General features: G+C 35.9%; 1 protein-coding gene across 2 annotated transcripts in view; it reads right to left on the reverse strand.

Moving 5' to 3' along the window:
• Positions 1–19,110, reverse strand: part of RBL2 (RB transcriptional corepressor like 2) — a 42,543-nt gene that overhangs the window by 16,731 nt on the left and 6,702 nt on the right. For both annotated transcript variants that reach the window (XM_027869365.1, XM_027869364.1), the window contains exons 3-9: positions 16,250–16,450; positions 12,271–12,335; positions 9,174–9,302; positions 7,592–7,752; positions 7,441–7,505; positions 5,479–5,665; positions 1,540–1,706 (exon numbers count right to left, since the gene is read on the reverse strand). In XM_027869365.1, coding sequence (XP_027725166.1) covers positions 1,540–1,706; positions 5,479–5,665; positions 7,441–7,505; positions 7,592–7,752; positions 9,174–9,302; positions 12,271–12,335; positions 16,250–16,450 — 975 coding nt within the window. The remainder of the gene's footprint in view (positions 1–1,539; positions 1,707–5,478; positions 5,666–7,440; positions 7,506–7,591; positions 7,753–9,173; positions 9,303–12,270; positions 12,336–16,249; positions 16,451–19,110) is intronic.

The raw sequence follows: 19,110 nt of genomic DNA on the forward strand, positions 1-19,110 counted from the left end.
CTCTAAGTTATACATAAAAACTGCAGGAAAGAGATGAAGGAGTTGGAGCCTGTGTGACGGGCTAACAGAACTTGCCAATGTGACACACACCACTGAGGATCAGGTTGGAGCCATAGACTTTGAGCTAGAAGGGATATTAGAAATTATCTAATTCAACTCCTTCATTTTCCAGAGGTGGGCAGGGCAATCAGAGAGGTTAAGTGACTTTTCTTCCAAGGCCAGGATCTGACCTTAGGTGACCTGACTCTATGTCCCAAGCTCTTTCCACTGTTATCATGCGACCTCTTGCCATACTCACCTTTTTTTTTTCTTTCCCTCTTTTATTTCTCCAATTTCCTCTCCTTTTTAGCTTTCTGCCTGCCTTTGCCTTATGTCCACTATTGGCACCCATGGACAATGCTGAGTCTTGATGGTAACAATCTTATGTAATTATAATTGGTGACAATTATTGAAATAATAAGCCCCCGGGAGGATTCTTAACAATGAGATGCCTCTTACCAAACTGGAACTGGGTTCCTATACCAACCTAAATTGTAGTATCATGGGATTTTTGAGGTGTACAGAAGCTTAGCTGTCATTTAGCTTTGTTTTACAGAAACAGAAACTCAGACCCAGAAAGTAAAATGGCTTGTCCAAGGTGACACAGAGAATTAGTGGCAGAGCTGGAGCTAAAACTTAGTTCTTGGGACTCCATGTTCTATTCCAGTTCTCATTCCTCTATCCCACACTACATTGGTCTCTGGAATAATGTAGCACACATGCACACACACACACAATATCTATTTATCTATCTATACATGCATATGTATATATGTATATATGTATGTGTGTATTTAACAAATTTTCATTTTTTAAATGCCTACTATGCACAAGGTGCTGTGCTAGGTACTTGGGATACAAAGGTAAGGGAAAATACAAATATTGCTACTTTTCTCCTGATTTGTACACATGAGACTTACCACTTCCACCTGCTTATTCACATATTACCCACCCTTTACATGGAACCATCCCTAAAATCTCTTGCCCTGATGGATCTCCCTCTCTTCTGAACTCTCACACTACTTGTATCACATAATTTGGCACTCAATTACGTACTGTCTTCTATCAACTCAATTGTTTTAGTCTTATCTTTTCAACTATACTGTAAGCTCCTATTTATATTTCTGTACCTACCAAAGTAGGGTAGCTAAGTGGTACAGGAGACAGAATACTGGGCCGGAAGTAAGGAAGAACTGAGTTCAAATCTGGCGTCAGACACTTACTAGCCGTGTGACCCTGGGCAAGTCACTAAGCCCTGGTTGCCTCAGTTTCCTCATCTGTAAAATGAGCTGCCAAGAAAACCTCAAAAGGGTTCACAAAGAGTCAGACACAATTGAAAATGACTAAACAACAACAAACCTACCAAAGTGATTCATAGTCCAGAGTAGGTTCTCAATAAATACTTTAACATTGATGAAGGTAAACAAAGTACTGTATTTTCCTGGTCACTTTAAACATATATTCAGTTTTAATGGCCTGGTATCAACGGTTCAAACTAACCTTAGAACTTGTTCTAATTTCTCACTTGGTGAATTTTTGAGGCCTGCCAGCATGGTGTGAAGACGACTCAAGCTGTGAGTAGCTATGGAAACAGGGGTCACATAAGGGTTGTTCTCCTTAATGTATCTGCGGCCAGTAAGTGGAGTTGAGATCCTAAATGCTTTAGACTAAAAGAAAATGAAAAATAAAAAAATGTTATTTCAGGTCAGAAAAAAACCACACTTCTCACAATTCTCACAATTGGGAACACTAGGCCAAGGAACAGATACGACTTTAATAGAACATTATTCAGAACTGTTACTCATGATTACACATATATCTTTTTGTTTATGAACAATACTGACAGGAATTATTGTCTGTATAAATGTGACTTTAATCTGCTTTTGTCTCCCCTAAATGAGACTGTCTCCTGAAAAATCAAGCCTCCTCCCCCAAACTAAATCCAAAAGGCAAAAATGAGTTATCCTTAATGACATTACCAACAATCCTGCAAACACTGTCCTCACTTCTGATAACTAAAATTTTAAGATTTATTCTACCTGTTCTAAGAATGCCTCAAAGATTTTAAAAAAAAAAAAGGAAAATGGATATAGCAGCTCTTTTTGTGGTGGCTAAGAACTGGAAATTGAGGGGATAGCCAGCAATTGGAGAATGAATGAACAAGTTGTGGTATATGATTGTTAATGGAGTGCTACTGTACTATAAGAAATGATGAGCAGGAGAATTTCAGAAAAACCTAGAAAGATTTACGTGAACTGATGAAAAGTGAAGTGAGCAGAACCAGGAAAACATTACACACAGTAACAGCAACACTGTATGACAAACTGTATGATGAATGTCTTAGCTATTTGCAGCAATATAATGATTCAAGACAGTCTCAAGGAACTCATGATGAAAAATGCTACTTGCCTCCAATGATGGAGTCTGTATACAGATCTAAACATACAGTTTTTCTTTTCCTTCCTTCTTTCCTTCCTTATTTGAGTTTTCTTCCACCAAATGACTAATATGGATATGTTTCAAATGATTGCAAGTGTATAATTTATTTCAAATTGTTTACTATCTCAGGGAAGGGGGAAGGGGAAGGGGAAGGGGAAGGAAGTAGGCAATCTGGAACTCAAAATTTAAAAAAAAAGGAATGTTAAAAATTATTTTTACATGTAATTTGGGGGAAAAATAAAATACTATTTTAAAAAATGCCTCAGAGGCTACAAATGGTTTGCCAAAATCTAATGCCTAAACAAAATCAGTAACTCAGCAAAATCTCACCTGATCTTTAAAATCTGCTTTTAAGAGAAGGAAAAAAAAACAGAACAAAATACCAAAACACTGAATGACTGTTTGCTAAAGAAAGGAACTCAATGGAAAGTACTCCTTTTCCAGAAGTCTGTTCCTATGTAGTTTGTTGTTTACATACTGTAGTTAAACAATCCTACTTTATCTCAGTTTTTCAATGAAGTTAATTCTTTTAAAATTCAAAGAAATAAAAGTGGACAAATCTTCATTGAAATAAAGGGTAACCTCAATATTTTATGGTATAAATGGAACACTTCTGAAAAAGAGTTGAATTGGTGTCAAAGGATATAAGCATAAAAATTAATTTTTAATAGAAATATCCTTTATAATAATTCAGAAATCAAAGGTATAAATGTAAGTTGTGTGATGTCCTTAAAAGAATACTCTCCTTTAATTTTGTACTGTCATATTTTCCTGATTATTGCTATCAAGTGAGACTTATATAAAACAGAAAGATATATGCTCTGGTGGAAAATGTCCTCAAGATGTTCATGTTTGAAGATGAGACTTTTTGCTGACTACATTAAAATCTAGAATTTTTGCAGAACCTCCTCTATGGGATCTATGACCACTCAAAAAATATTGGCCTAACAATCCTTTCAGGAAAGAAAAAAGATGACAAATGCCCACTGTCCAGACTAGATGGTATGAAGGGGCAAAATGGGCTGGGCCCAGAGAAGCTGAGGAAAAAAGTGGCATTTGTAACCTGGCAATTTGCTCTATACTTTCAATGACCCTTCACACAAAAAGTCATCTTTTTAACACTGATATTCTACAATTATGAAACAGAGAATACTGTTTAATTTCCAATTAAAATAGTTAAAGTTGTTGGTAAACCTAGGGCAGCACAAAATTGCATAGTAAGCCTAAAAATGCTGCTATCTGTGAGATAATAAGCTCAAAGACCTGGAAGGGACCTCAGAGGTCATCTAGTCCAACCCTCTAATTTTAAGCCCAAAGTTGCACAACCAGCTAAGGGAGAGTCGAACTTAGGTTTTCTGATTCTAAATGCAGCATTATTTTCTTTTGTATCACTGACATACAAGAAGTAGCATAAAAGGTATAACTGAGGAAATATATGACTGAAAAAATGAAAAAACAAAAAAACAAAAAAACAAGAGCTAGGGATAACAGATGTACAAGTGCTGTATTGTCATTCAAGTCTTGCACTTAGGAAGACCTAGAGAAAGTCTTCAGTACAATGTGTACATTCTCTATGAAGGGCCTATGGAAGAAAGGACATCGATAAGAATCACAACATGAGAAGGCACAGATGCACTATGATTTGCATTGATGAAAGGGTGTTATCCACATCACAGATCCCCTGAAGCATTACAATGTATTTTCCTATGTATTAAATCCACTTGATGATTCTAGAAATAGCTTTTAAAAATACCTAGTCATATATTCACAGGGTAAATTGCCCAGGTTTTGTAAAATTCAGCAAACAGATAATAATTAATTACACTGAGAAGAAATAAAACTATGTGTGTTCTGTGAGTTTAGTAGAAACAATAAACACATGAAAAATAAGCAGCGCCAACGGCTATTCTGCTCCAAATAAATTTATATCATAAGTCTGGGGGAAAAAAAAACAGTCGGACCATTTGGGAAGAATAGATTCAAAAGGCTGTTCCTCCAAAATTAATCTGGCTAAGAATTTCACCCTACACTGGCAAAGGCAGATGTGACTTCTGACTGTGACATATATGGATGCTATGTTGGGAATTTAGCTATTCATTTCAGACTAGAGCGGCAGACCACCAAAGAGATGGGGCCAAATAATCCCACAATGGTTCAGAAAGGAACTCTAAGTGTGATAACTTATAGTGCTTCCTACTGGTGATTCTCAGAGGTGACCCAGGGCTTGCTGGTAGTATAGTGTAAGTTTTTTCCATACACTAACATCTTTATACTAAATAGGCTTCAGACAGCCCAGATATAAAAATAAAAGGCATGTTCAAAATTTTAAAACAGCAGTTTGTTTTTCTCTTCTCACTAATGAAAAGTCATAAACTCTTTCTGAGTCTGTTATTTTTAACAGCTTGAGCCTGCTCATTCACAGGCATTCACCCATGAAATTATCCATGCTGCCTTTGGCTGAACTCTCCTTAGAAATCTCATATTCTCTTTTGTGCATAAAGCACCATGAAGGAAGTTGAAAATCTCTTGATTTACTTCAAATATCCTGTGTGTCTGCTTCAATTAACACCACATGATTAAGTTTTCAAAAAACATTGGACCAAGATAGAGGCTGAGAAAACTGTACAGACTCTTAAGCCTCTCTATGGTTCAGCCTCCCAAACCAATGCAGAAGTGAACCTTTCTTAAAGAGGCTAATTCTTATCAGTACACTCAGCTGAAGTAAAGTGTAAAATGAAGTTAGAATGTAATCGTATTCACTGATGTTAAATGAAATAAATAAAACCACTGTTTCTGTGAAGACAACTAAGAAGCTTTTTTTTTCTTCTAGGGTTATACACAAATGACATGTGGAAAACAACAACAAAACAGCTTGTCATCACTAAGACTCAAGCAGCCAAGAGGCCAGGCTGAGGGCGGAAGAAAGAACTGTTATGTCCTGGTTTTTTTTGAGTCAGACCTCCTCTAGAAGCACATTGGGGCTAGGGCTGCTTTACTGACCTTGTCAAAGTGCTGCTGCAGGCTGTACTTCACCTGCACCCTTTCAGCAGTCTCTAGGCCAGAGCCAGTGTTCAGACACCTAGTGAGTGTCCCAATTTCCTCCTCTGCATCTTCCCCAAGAAAAATTCGTTCATCTAAATTTCCTACAGATAAAACGTATTCCTCGTAGGCCTTGTTGATGGCTTTGCTATTGAAGAGAAAGAAAGAAAGCAAACAGTCAGCAATGACCAATCTAGTCTTGGAGAACCCATGAGGAAATATATTTGCCTCCATTTTTTCCCCACTTAATAGTATTTTTATTTTTTTTCCAATTACATATAAAGATAGTTTTCAACATTCATTTTTACAAGATTTTGAGTTCCAAATTTTTTTCCCTTCCTCCTTTCCACCCTCCCCAAGATGGCATGCAATCAGATATAGGTTATAATCATACAATCCTATTAAACATATTTCCACACAACTCATGTTGTGAAAAAAGAATCAGAACAAAAGGGAAAAACCATGACAAAGAAAAAACAACAAAAAGACAGAAAATATTAAGCTTCAATCTGCATTCAGACTCCACAGTTCTTTCTCTGGATGTGGATAGCATTTTCCATCATGAATCTTTTGGAATTGTCTTAGATCACTGTATTGCTGAGAAGAGCTAAGTTTGTCAAAGTTGGTCATCACACAATGTTGCTGTTACTGTTCTCTTGGTTCTTTTCACTTCACTCGGCATCAGTCCATGTAAGTCTTTCCAGGTTTTTCTCAGTCTACCTGCTGCACATCATTTCTTATAGCACAACAGTATTCCATTACATTCATATACCACAACTTGTTCAGCCATTCCCCAAGTGATGGGTATCCCCTCAACTTCCAAACCTTTGCCACCACAAAAATAGCTGCTATAAATATTTTTGTACATGTGGGTCCTTTACCCTTTTTTATGATCTCTTTGAGATACAGATCTGGTACTGATATTGCTAGATCAAAGAGGATGTAGTTTTCTAGCCTTTTGGGCATAGTTCCAAATTGTTCTCTAGAATGGTTGGATCACATACTTGCCTCCTTTCAGTAGAGAAGTGAGATACTATGAGTGCAAAATGTTGCATACGCTACAAGATGTGTTCACTTTGTTGGTTTTACTTTACTGGGTTTTTTTTTTTAGTTACACGAGAGGGTTCAATGGAGGAGAAGGATATAGATTAGGAAATGACAGCAGTATAAAAAAAAGTCAATAATTTTTAAAAAGGGTAAGGGCATAATTTCAGAGAATTGCTATTTCAATTAATGCTTTTAGACTAATCATTCCATTTTTTAACTAGTCATAGAACTGCAAATTCTTTTTTAAATTAACGTTTGACTTTAGTACGATCATGTCCATTTCTTAACATTGAGGCGAAAAATCAATGCTAATTATGTTTATGTTCCTTTATCACATGTGATAGTCAGTATATGCTACTATATAGCCTTGTTATTTATAATTAGCTTCCTATGAGAGGACCTCTAATGACCTCAAGTTCCTATAATTATTTTTCCAAGAGTAGATTTTTCCATGTGAATAGATTTTAGCATCTAACAATTATCCCTAAGATCAACACAGTTTGGTGGTATTCTTTTCCCCAAAACAAGATCACAGATTTTTAGCCAGAAGGGACCTCAGATGCCATTTAGTCCACCCCACTCATTGTACAGATGAGGAAACTGAAGCATGAGCAAGGGTATTTGAAGAACCCAAATCCTCTGACTCCTGGGTCAAATGTTCTTTCCACTGTTCTACGCTAACTCTCCAAACTTTCTAACAAACATTAAAAAAGCATCTTGATATTTGGGGAGTAGCAGGTAAAATCTCTACACTCTTTCCAAAATACAATTTGAAACCAGACAAATTAGTAACAGGCTAATAAGAATTACCTCTATTTTGCAGTTTTAAAAATATAATCTTTAAGTATCTGGTTATTATATAACAAAAACACTCACATACTATCTCCAAAGTTCCCTGGATCCAGAAATCCAGTAAGGTTTTCTTCTCTTCCTTTCAGAAGCTATGAAGAAACAAAAGAAAAGGTTGCTCAATTCATCATATAAAATTTAGTTATTTGGCAGAATGTCTTTTCTCTTTCCTACACACCTTTTTTTCAAAAAGCTTTCTAATGTAAGGTTTCCAGAAATGTTCTTTTATTCCCTTTGCCTCTAAAACTAGGCCATCGTGCAGGGCACAAAGTGGCTCAATGACACATGGTGGGTCGGAGAAAGGCTTGGAGTCCTTACTATGGAAATCTTCAGGCAGGCCTACAAAAGAGTCACAAAATAAATGTAGCTCTCAGTTAATATTAAAAGCAAGGTACTGAAAAAACATAAACAGAAATATTGGATACAGAGCCTAACACAGCAACAAGGTGAGAAAGTACATAACAATAGTGTAAGTCTAATCTATTTTTTTAGTTTAATTATCTATGAAAAATACTCAAATGGTCTTCAATTTTGAGAAACTCTGTTATACATTTGGAAATAGCAAGAAAAATTATTATTACTACCATATGCACAACGAAGCTTAAAAAGGCCTAAACTATAAAAGCGTCATTTTATCTCCTGTTTCCCACATCCTAACTGCTGAGCTATATTAGAGAGAAGAAATCTATAGCATTACAAAGCAAAATTAATGCTCTGAAAGATAATTATGATGTTCACTCAATGGAAACTTCTCAACATTCACATAATTATTTGTTAACATTTATCTCATCAACTTACAGCTTCTTTTTGTCTTAGCTAAGTGCCAGGAAGATGAGAGGAAGGAAAAGGAGTGAAGGGGAACAAGAGGAAACAAAGTTAATCAGACATCAAAGAAGAAGAAGGGTGTGTGGAAGGAGAGGAAAGAGAAAAGAGGCAAAGGAGAAAAGAAGATAGATAGGGAAAGAAGACAGAAAAAGTAGAGAGAAATAAATGAGAGAGAAAGGACGTGGAGGAGAAAGAAGGAAAATGTTAGAGTGAATTACGAAGTTTGGTCAACTTAGACAAGAAGCAACTCTTGTAGCAAACTCTAACTTCCAATTTTAAGGTCAATAAAGCCATTAACCATGAAAGCTGAAAACTTGTCTGAGGCATTCTGGACACTTACAAATCCACCATAAGTCAACACACTGTCATTCAAGGCAACAGAATCATGAAATACCAGCTCCAAAGCTGCCCTATCTGTTTGCTTTGTACACTATAACCTTAGTTTGTCTCAGTGTATCATTAAAGAACTTTGTTGTCTTAAATTCTACAGAAATCATATACTTGAAGTCTGTCAAACACACAAATAAAAGTATTAATTCAGTATTTTATTAGTTTAATCATGAAGAAGATTGTCTTACTGCTTTATATGATAATCCTCTCTTTGAGTCACAGATCTTAAATCTCTAGGGTCAGGGTTGCTAGCAGAGGAGAGAGCGTTGCTGTGCATAAATCAACTGTGCTTCCCACTTTTTCTAAAAGTCTTCTGCTCTGGAGCTCACCATCACAGACCCTAAATCCCATGTCATTTGTTAACATAACATAGAAAATTTCTCCACAAACCTGATTTCCAATTATTAAATAATTAAAGCATTTTAGTAACTATGGAACAGGGCTTTTTGAGACTTATGTATGCTAATCAAAAGAAAATTGTTCTGTACAAACACAATTTACTGACAAGGTTGTACAGCCAGCTAATCTCCCATTAACACACCTACCTTTAAAATTAGGATTTAGAAGTTCTTTACGATTAGAGCACTGAAGGGCATTTCCATATACTAGATCCAAAGCACACAGCAAAAGGTGATAAGAATTGACCAAGTCATCACTGATCATGGGGAAATTACCTACAGAATTGTAATATTCACAGAGTCAAATTTAAATAAATCTTGAGATACTCTTCCCATTATATAAAGCTTGCACTACTGTGCTACATAGGTTAGATATCTTACAGATTAAATAATATTTTACAGTTGTAAATTGATTTCTTAAAAAAACTTCACTAAATATGATTTTCATTCATTCAATATTCAGTCTATGATTTATTAATTACCTACTGATTTCCTAGGGTTTTATCATTAAATTTTATTCTGTAAGTTTTATACATTAAAAACTTATCTTTAAAAGAAATCTCAAACCTCAGGAACATTACTTCTATGGAAAAGTTCACTTCTAAAATGAAAATGATATAAATCTACAATAGTGCAAACTGCTTGGGAGTAAACGACTAAGAAAAGTATGCACACAATGAAAAAAAAATTCAGTGCCTACTTTTCATTATAAATTAAGATAGGCATACCGCAAACCACCACAACTTGGGCAATATTTTACCCTCTACAGATATAAATGACTTTGTATCTCAGTTAATTTGTAATTGCAAATTATTATAAATTACTACAAACTCCTATGAATTAATGCAATATACGCAGGCACAACTTAAGAATTTTAAGCTCTAGAACTAAAAATTCTAAACCTATTCGAATTGCAGTATACTAATGGTAACATATCTAGGAAGAAAAAAAACACAGCGACTTAAAATGATTAGGGAGTAAAAGCAAATATATGCCAAAAATAATTATTCAGTTATTTTATAACAAAATCACTAAAAAACCCCAAAACTTAATGGAAATATTTAATGGTGGAAGAATATGAATGTTTAGAAACATTAAAACTAGCTTTTATCTGAAGTCTGACTATCTATTATACTTTAGGTAAAATTTGAAGACTTTTCATAACTAAACATTCATAATATGTCTTTAGGCTAAATATTATATTTATATAAGCCTTCCAATCTTTCACATTCTCTATTTCATTTTATTAATATGCCTCATGGACTAATTTCCAAACATCTAACTTATAGGAAACTTAAAGACATCTTACAAATTGTTTCTAAAAAGGTCAAGATAATTCCTCAAGAATTTCACATACCTAGTTCTTAAAAAGGGGTTAAAACCCTGAACATTTGTACCTTGGGTTTTTTATTCCTTATTTGTCTACTTATCTCATGTCCCCCCGCCCCAAACCTCCCTCCCCCAAGAAAAGACAATCATTTACCTTGGATAAATAATTCTTAGCTTCACTTTAAATGAAATATTCGACAAATTAATGTAGATGAATTAAAGGAAAAAAATAATTAACGTTCCTCTTCTTTTTGTTAGAAATTCGAACCACAGTTATTATCTAAGATTTGCAGCACTATTAGCTAAGATTTAGTCATGTAAGCAAACCTAAGCCACTCTACACCACTGAAAAGAGGTCAAAATGAAAATCTGCTCAACTCTTTGAATGTAAAACAGGAAGTTGTACTCATTGGTCTTCAAGCTACAAAGCCTGATACTAAACAAGCCCAAACTTGTCACTGGGGCATGGTTGCCATGATAAGGAAGCAAAGACTGTCACCACTCAAAGGAAACAGGTTCGTAACATAAGAGCTTCAATGCTTCTAAAAGTCAAAATCTAATTTTAACTCCTAGGCTACCCAACTTCGAAATACTTTCTACCTTGCCTCTGAATTGTGACATTACAAATAAACATGACCTGGGAGACCATATTAATAAGAATCCATACAATGGCAACAGGGAAATGAAAATTTGTTAAATATTAAAAGGGCTCTCCTACACCCCAAGAGAAATAATTCTATATAGCTTTATACCAAACAGAATGTGGGTCTGTTTGAAAGCAACAGTGCACTCCAAACTGCAGAGCAGTGCTTTACTAGAACACAGCAGTCATGTGGAACAAGCTGAAGGATGAGCTATAAGAATGGCTTAGAAGCTTATACCTGACACTAGCCTTCCTTAAAATTTCTGACCAATGCAATGCAAACAGTCATCTTTATTGCGGCCATAGATGTGAGCTCTGGTAGAAAGAGAATGGACTGGGAGTAAAGACCCCTTGGTTCAAGTCCAAAGTCTAAGCTCTGCTATTAACTAACTAGCTGAATAAACATCTAACTATGCTCTCTAAGCCTCGTTTTTCTCATGTGTAACATGAGAGAAGTGCACTAGATATCGAATAATACTGAGTTATATTTCAATCTGAAGTCTCTTTGGACTTCATTATTTTTAAGTTGTAACTGTATCAAGGCAGCTCAGTGGCAAAGGAAGCTCAAGCTGTAACAAATATGCTGTGTAGCTCTGTACACTTTCTTTTCTAAAGGAGAGGGCTTCTGACAACAGTCATTTCTTTTCAGAACTATAAAGAGCCTGAAATTCTGTGGAGATACACTTTATGAAAAGCAGACTTATGGCAGCTGAGTAAGTAAAGTGGGGAAGAAAACCAATTGTCCAAAGTTTAAATGACATACTTGCCTGAACAAGTTGTAACTAATCTAAATTCAATCATAAACTATCCTTACTGAGTCTCCCTCTCCCCCAAAGAAGGAAAAAAACACAAGGCAGAGTCTGTAATCCTTACATAATAAGCATGTAATGAATAAAGTACATTTCCAGTGAACAACTCAATACCTTAGCTCTGAAAAATAGCTTATACAGAAAAAGATACTCAATATACTCCAACTATACTCCAGCTACTAACAAGACAGATTCAGTTAGGGATATTTAATGAAAAGAAATTTGAACATAGGAAATTCATGGAAACCACGGGAATGTTTATGGATTAGCAGTAATGAAAAGAAATTTGAAGTTAGACTCCTTTAGAATCACTTCAAAGTTAACACTGATATACAGGTATTTCAGGTTTACAAAGTTAGTATCTAAAACATCCTGATGGTCCATGAGTGTGCTGACTGAAATTTGAAGTATTAAGTAAATTCATAACATCAAATTTTCTTAACATAACATCAAGTTCTCTTACCTTTTGCATACACAAAGAGTACCCAACAAAACTGGAAAACTTCTGAGACTGTACACGGTTGCCGCCTTGGTGGGGGGAGGGGGGGAAAGCCATGAGAATTAGAAATGACTTCTCAGAGTGACACAAATCAAGAATCAAAAACTCACAATTGAGTTCAACAGTCTTGGATTCTATTTTACATGGAAAGCTAGCAGGGACCTTATCTTTCTGATAGGAATTCCTGTTTTGCCCAGATATTAGCAGGGATATGCAATAGCTGGGGAAATATTATACTTTGGAGAGAAATGCTGAAATGTAAATGTTTAGAGGGCACAGAAAATATGATTAAGCAGGTGTTTCTTAAAATGACACCAATCAAACTATACAGGAAATGCTGAACGTGAAGGCCCAGACTCTTAAACCTGCCCTACATTGTGCCCTACTCCTACTATAGAACTATTTTTTGCCCAGAAAAACATTCCAAATAAAGGTCATCTATTCTGTCCCTGTAAGAATTCCCCATGTCTTTAAACTCTATTTCCCACCTTTTAATGCATATTCAATGTGCTTTGGTATGCCAACTGAGAAAGGGCATTCAGAAGAGGAGTTTTAGGCCTCTTTTTAATTTATGGCTTCCTGATACCTGTATCTGTCAACACTTAGGCAAGTTAGCTGATCTCAATGACTTAATCTAGACCTGTGAAAGCAAGAGCACTGTTTTAAGCATTAGCAGACTTGAGTTTTAGTCTCAGCTCTGTCAATGACTACTGTGTCCAATAAACCTACTCTACTTAACTCACAAGGATACTGTGAGGATCAAATGGCATAACACTTCATTACTTTAAAATTATACTTGGTAAACCTGCAAATTTTGTTTATTTGATTATCTATTCAGTTAACTCTAAAATTACTAGCTTGCTATTTAAGATCTTCCACAATCTGGCCTAAACCTAGTTCATCATCTCCTTATCTCATTTCCTGCTATCTGCTCTTCTCCTCAACCCCAACTCCTACACTCTGCTGGAGAAACATTATAGGAAGGACAACCCAGGAGATGCTGCAGAAGGTCAGGGGGAGCTAAATTCTCAGAAAAGACACTAGGTAGAAAATTTCTGTGGGTAAAGTCCAGGGGATATTAATAAAAGTGAGCCATTAGGTGTCAAGGGAGTAGATGTGAAGTTCAGACAGAACAGGACCTTTCTCAAGAGCAGAGGGAAGCTGGGACAGACAAGTAGAGGAAGGAAAAGAGGTGGAGACAGAGAAGGAGACAGGTAGAGAAATGACTCCTGTATGGCTGAAACATAATGAACTAGTACAATAATCCCAAAGGTCAGAGCTAGAGCAAAAGAAGCTTGACAATAGGAACAAGAACAAAATGGTGAGGGCCAAGAAGTGATTAATGATTTAAATACATGCCAAACAAAATACTCTGAGAGAATGTGTCTTTACATAGCTTGTACTCACAGATCTCCTTGCTGTATGTTATAAAGCAGGGTTGGGAACTTTATATCAACTGACTCTATGTCCTATATCTACTAAAAAGATACTGGCTGGGAATAGGCACATCTGAAGGAGTAAAAAGGGCCAGGGCCTAGAAGTGCAGCCTTTGGAGAAGGAGCCAAACTCCTAGGAACAAGTTCAATGCTCACTTTCTCAACTCACTCATCACTTACTCCTTCTCCTTGAAATCTGACATCTGGAAGCCTGATAAATGGACTGAAATTCTTCTGTAAGGTTAGCAACAACCTGTTAGCTCCTACGCTGATAACCTTTTTCCAGTCCTCTTCTTCCTGACCTCCCTGTAGCATCTGAGATGCTGTGGCCCATCCATTTCTTTCTCTTGGCTTTCATGACACTATTCTCCCCAGATTCTCCCTCAGACCACTTTGCTGGGCCATACTCCATCCCTTTTAGCCTGCAGTGTCTTGCAGATCCCTTCCTCTTCTCCTTCTATACATTCTCCTTTGGCAACCCTGTCTGTTTCCATGGGTTCAAGTATCAACTATACACAAATAGCTCTCAAATGCATAGATCCTGTCTGAGTTCCTCTTGGGATTCCAGCACCACATCATCAGCTGCCTGCTCGACATCTCATTCTGCATTTCCCATCACCTTCTCAAATTCAATATCCATAAAATGCCTCATTTTTCCCATGAGAACTGTCCCTCTCCAAACTTCCCTATTTCTCGTAACAGCACCCCATTCTCCCAGTCACCCGGATTTGCAACGTCAAAGGAATCCTTGACTTTCCTCTTTCCTCACGCCTCCCATTTCCCATTAGTTGTCAAGTCTTGTCAATTCTATTGCCATATCATCTTGAATTCATCACAGAGCCACCCCCAAAATACAGGTGCTCATCACCTAGCACTTGTTTTACTACAACACCTTCTTAATTAGTCTCCCATATTCCAATCTTGTCCTCTCCAACTTAACCTGCACATAGCTACCCAAGATAATCTTCCCAAGGCACAGATCTGACCATGTTACTCTCTGCTCAAAAACTTTCAGGTGGCTCCCCATGATCTATACGATAGAATGCAAATTTCTGAGCCTAACTTTTGAAAACATATGGCTTTCATTTTCCCAGGCTCACTTCACATTACTCCCCTTCACAAATTCTATATTCTATCAAACTGGACCACGTTGTGTTCCCTGAACTTGATCCTAAATTTCCTGCCAGGGCTTCCACATAACCCATCCCCCCACCTGGAAAGGGAAGCCTCTTTACCTATACCTCTCAGAGTCTTGTCTTCCTTCAGGGTTCAGCTCCAGTGCCATTTCCTCAAGGAAACTTCTCCTGATTCTCTGTTATCAGTGCTACCTCCTTCCTCAGTTTTTATTTGTATACTTTCTGTATCTCCTCCTGTCCCTAGAGACCATAAGCTCCCTGGGGACTCACAGAGAATTTTATTTTCCTCTTTGTATCCCCAATGCTTAGCACTGTGCCCTATACATAGTAGGCAATTAATAAATGTTTGTTAAATTGAATTGGGCTACTTCTTTAATGTTCCGAGGGCCAGCAGAAAATTACCCAGAGAAGTGGTGACTGAAAGATAGCTGAGGAACCTTCTGTTTGAGAGCTACTTTGAGAGCACATGTTTAATCAACTAAGGAAGCTGAGGCTGCAAACTGCTTGCTGACTACTCATATAGCAGAATCGTACCTTGCTACAGATCAGTGGATAAAGAGGAGACCTGTGGCCAAGGGAGCTTTAGATCCATTGTCCTAAGGGAGAACTATGATGAGGACTTGTGGGGGTAGTGGAAGGAAGCAGCTGCAGGGCTATTAAACTTCTATGCAGATAGGAATCTACATGGCTTAGAATGGAAGTAGGAAATGTAAACATTCCTAATTTTATCAGCCACAGCAGAGAGGCACAAACTAAGAGTAGACAGATATTGTGTTAATAGTAACTGGTATGCTTCTATAACAAAAAAATCATTGTTTACTTTGTTTGACTCAACTCAGCAGTGTCATGTTTATAATGCTTTCAATCCTCTTGAAAAGTATATTGTCACAGCAATTGGTTTTTAAATGTGTATTCAAATGTTTTGTCTTATTCTTGTCCATATGTTCAAAGATGCAGCCTTTTGCTTTAGAAAATAAGATCCTGTTAAAGGCTGGGTAGTTATGGCAGAATTAGCTTTTCTTCTCTGCATAAAAAGACTCCCCAAATACTAGTTGTGTGATCATAGATAAATAACTTTTCCTCTCTGAGTCTCTCTTCATCTGTAAAAGAGAGCTAATTGTATTTATATTACTTATGTCACAGAGTAGTTATAAAACACAAATGAGAAAATACACGAAAGTACTCTATAAACTGTGGAAGTATATACAAACATAATGAATGGTTATGACAAAATAAACGAGCATAATGTTGTCCAATTTAGGAGGGAAAAATCAATTTAAACTTTTAAAGACAGAGAATGAAATAGAACTAATCCATGCCTCCTCAGGACAGAAAACTTCTTATTTTTAGTTAACAAACAGAAAGTCCTACCGGTACTTTCGTCCTCTCTGTTGACAAGGTGGCTCCTCTTGAGAATATCGAAAAATGTCCTGAAAGATGGGTTCATACTTCTTAAAAATCACAGCAGACACTGTGAAATTTCTCTCCAGTCTTTCAGTACGTTCTCTGAATCGTGAGGGTAGATTTGCCATATCCTCCCACTTCTTCATCTTGTTAAAAAATTCAATTAAACTGGTTTTTAAAAGAAAAAAAATAAAACATTCATAAATTAACTAGTGTAACTTTTTAAAAATGATATTACTTCTTATTATATTTGAACATTGATATAGATGACAATTCAAAAGGCACTTAATAACAGCCATGAATTAATTCTAAATAGGCAGCTAGTGATATTTTTGTATTTGTGGATACAGAATTCTGACAGTGCTAACCACTGTCTTCAGAATTTTAAAATCTTAACCCATGGTACATACATAACATCTGGTTAGGTTCATCTCTAACAACTATCTGTAAGACTTCCTTAATAAATCTTGAGGAAAAACAACAACAATAACAAACAAACAAAAAACAACTTTGGCTTACTGGTTTTAGAAAGAGAAAGAGAAACTAAAAACTCAAATTTAACAAAAAGAATGCTATAGGGTGGAATTCAGATGTTTCTAACTAATATATGTACTAGTATGAAGAGACAGTATGGTATATTGGATAAAGTACTTGCCTTGGAGTCAAGAAGATCTGAGTTCAAGTCTTGCCTCTCATATAATAACTATGTGACCAGAGGCAAGTCACTTATCTTGCCGGTACAGGAGACAACTCTAAGACTATAAGTTATACAAGAGTTGCTGATCTGCATTGGTAGAGGAAGGTTCTGTAATATCAGCTCACTATATTAATGAAATCACTGGTCCATACTCAAAAAAACAACAACAACAACAACAAAACTTAAAAAACCCAATTAGTATTTTTTAAATCACCAAACAGGCTAACCGATCTATAATTAACCACTTATAATTATTTCAATGATACCCAAATAAAAGCAGCAATTAACATTCATTCACATACATGTATAATACATATATGCACACATGTTCATATAGATATTTATATACATATATACATTCATATTTATACAAGAGCACACACACACACATAAACACTGCACAAAGAGTTATATGATTACTACCAAATACATTTAATTTCTAAGTTAGGGTTTTTCTTACAGTTTCTCAAACTTCTATGAAGAACAACAATATTATCTTTCAATATGATCATGATTAACAGGATTTGAAAAAATATTTGGTCATAATTGACAGAAGAATCTCTCTCAGTTATGATATACTCAAATAATTTAAGTATGCTCCTTCCCAAAATACCAACTGATAAATTGTGGCATAAGGCAAAGGCTAAAATATTACCTCTCCCTAATATTCAGTACTCCAGGCAAAGAACTGTTAGTCTAGAAGAGATTCTTGACTTTTTTTGTGTCATGGGCCTTTTTAAAAGTCCAGTAGAGCCTATGGACCCCTTCTCAGAAAAACATTTTTAAAGTAATTGAAGGACAGATAGCAGAGTGGATCAAAAAGCCTACCGTATGTTGTTTACAAGAAACACACTTGAAGACGACAGACACACACAGAATAAAGGTAAGGGTTTGGAGCAGACTCTATTGTGCTTCAGCTGAAATTAAAAAAGCAGGGGTAGCAATCCTGATCTCAGACAAACGAAAAGCAAAACTAGACCTAATTAAAAGAGACAAAGAAGAAAACTACACCATGCTAAAAGGTACCATAGTCAATGAAGCAATATCAATTTTAAAAATATACGCACATAAGTAGCATCCAAATTCTTAAAGGAGAAGTTAAGTGAATTACAGGAAACAACAGACAGCAAAACTATACTAGTAGAGGCAGCTAGGTGGTGCAGTGGATAGAGCACCAGCCCTGGAGTCAGGAGGACCTGAGTTCAAATCTGGTCTCAGACACTTGACACTTACTAGCTGTGTGACCTTGGCAAGTCACTTAACCCCACTGCCTAGTTAAAAAAAAAAAAAAGCTATACTAATGGGGGACCTAAACTGTCCCTTCTCAGAACTCTATAAATTCAACCAAAAAATAAACAAGAAAGAAACTAAGGAGGTAAATAAAATATTAGAAGAGTTAGATATGATAGACCTTTGGAGAAGACTGAATGGGAACAGAAGGGAATATACATTTTTCTCAGCATCACATGACACCTACACAAAAATTGACCAGGTGACAGGATATAAAAACCTCAAAATCAAATGCAGAAAGACAGAAATATTAAATGCATCCTTTCTGGATCATAAGGCAATAAAAATTACATTCAATAAAGGGTAGTGGAAAGATAAATTGAAAATTAATTGGAAACTAAATAATCTAATCCTTAAGAATAAGTGGGTCAAAAAACAAATTATAAAAACAATAAAAAAAGATCTCATTAAAGAAAATGGCAACAAAGAGACAACATACCAAAATTTATAGGATGCAGCCAAAGCAGTACTTACGGGAAATTTTCTCTCTCTAAATTCTTACATCAACAAAATGAAAAAAAGAACACATCAACAAATTGGGCATGAAACTAAAAAAACTAGAAAAAGAACAAATTAAAAATCCCCAATTGAGCACCAAATTGGAAATCCTAAAAATCAAAGGCAAGATTAATAAGACTGAAAATTAAAAAAACAAACTATTGAGCTCATAAATAAATCCAGGAGCTGGTTTTATGAAAAAGAAAAAAAAACAACCCCCCCCCCCAAAATAACCACAACCCAGTAATATAGACAAGCCATTGGTTAATTTGATTTAAAAAAAAAAAAGAAGAAAAGAAAACCAAAATTCAGTATCAAGAATGAAAAGGGTGAAATCATCACC

Source organism: Vombatus ursinus, unplaced genomic scaffold (assembly GCF_900497805.2).
Source record: "Vombatus ursinus unplaced genomic scaffold, bare-nosed wombat genome assembly UNPS02014793.1, whole genome shotgun sequence".
Lineage (NCBI taxonomy): Eukaryota > Metazoa > Chordata > Mammalia > Diprotodontia > Vombatidae > Vombatus > Vombatus ursinus.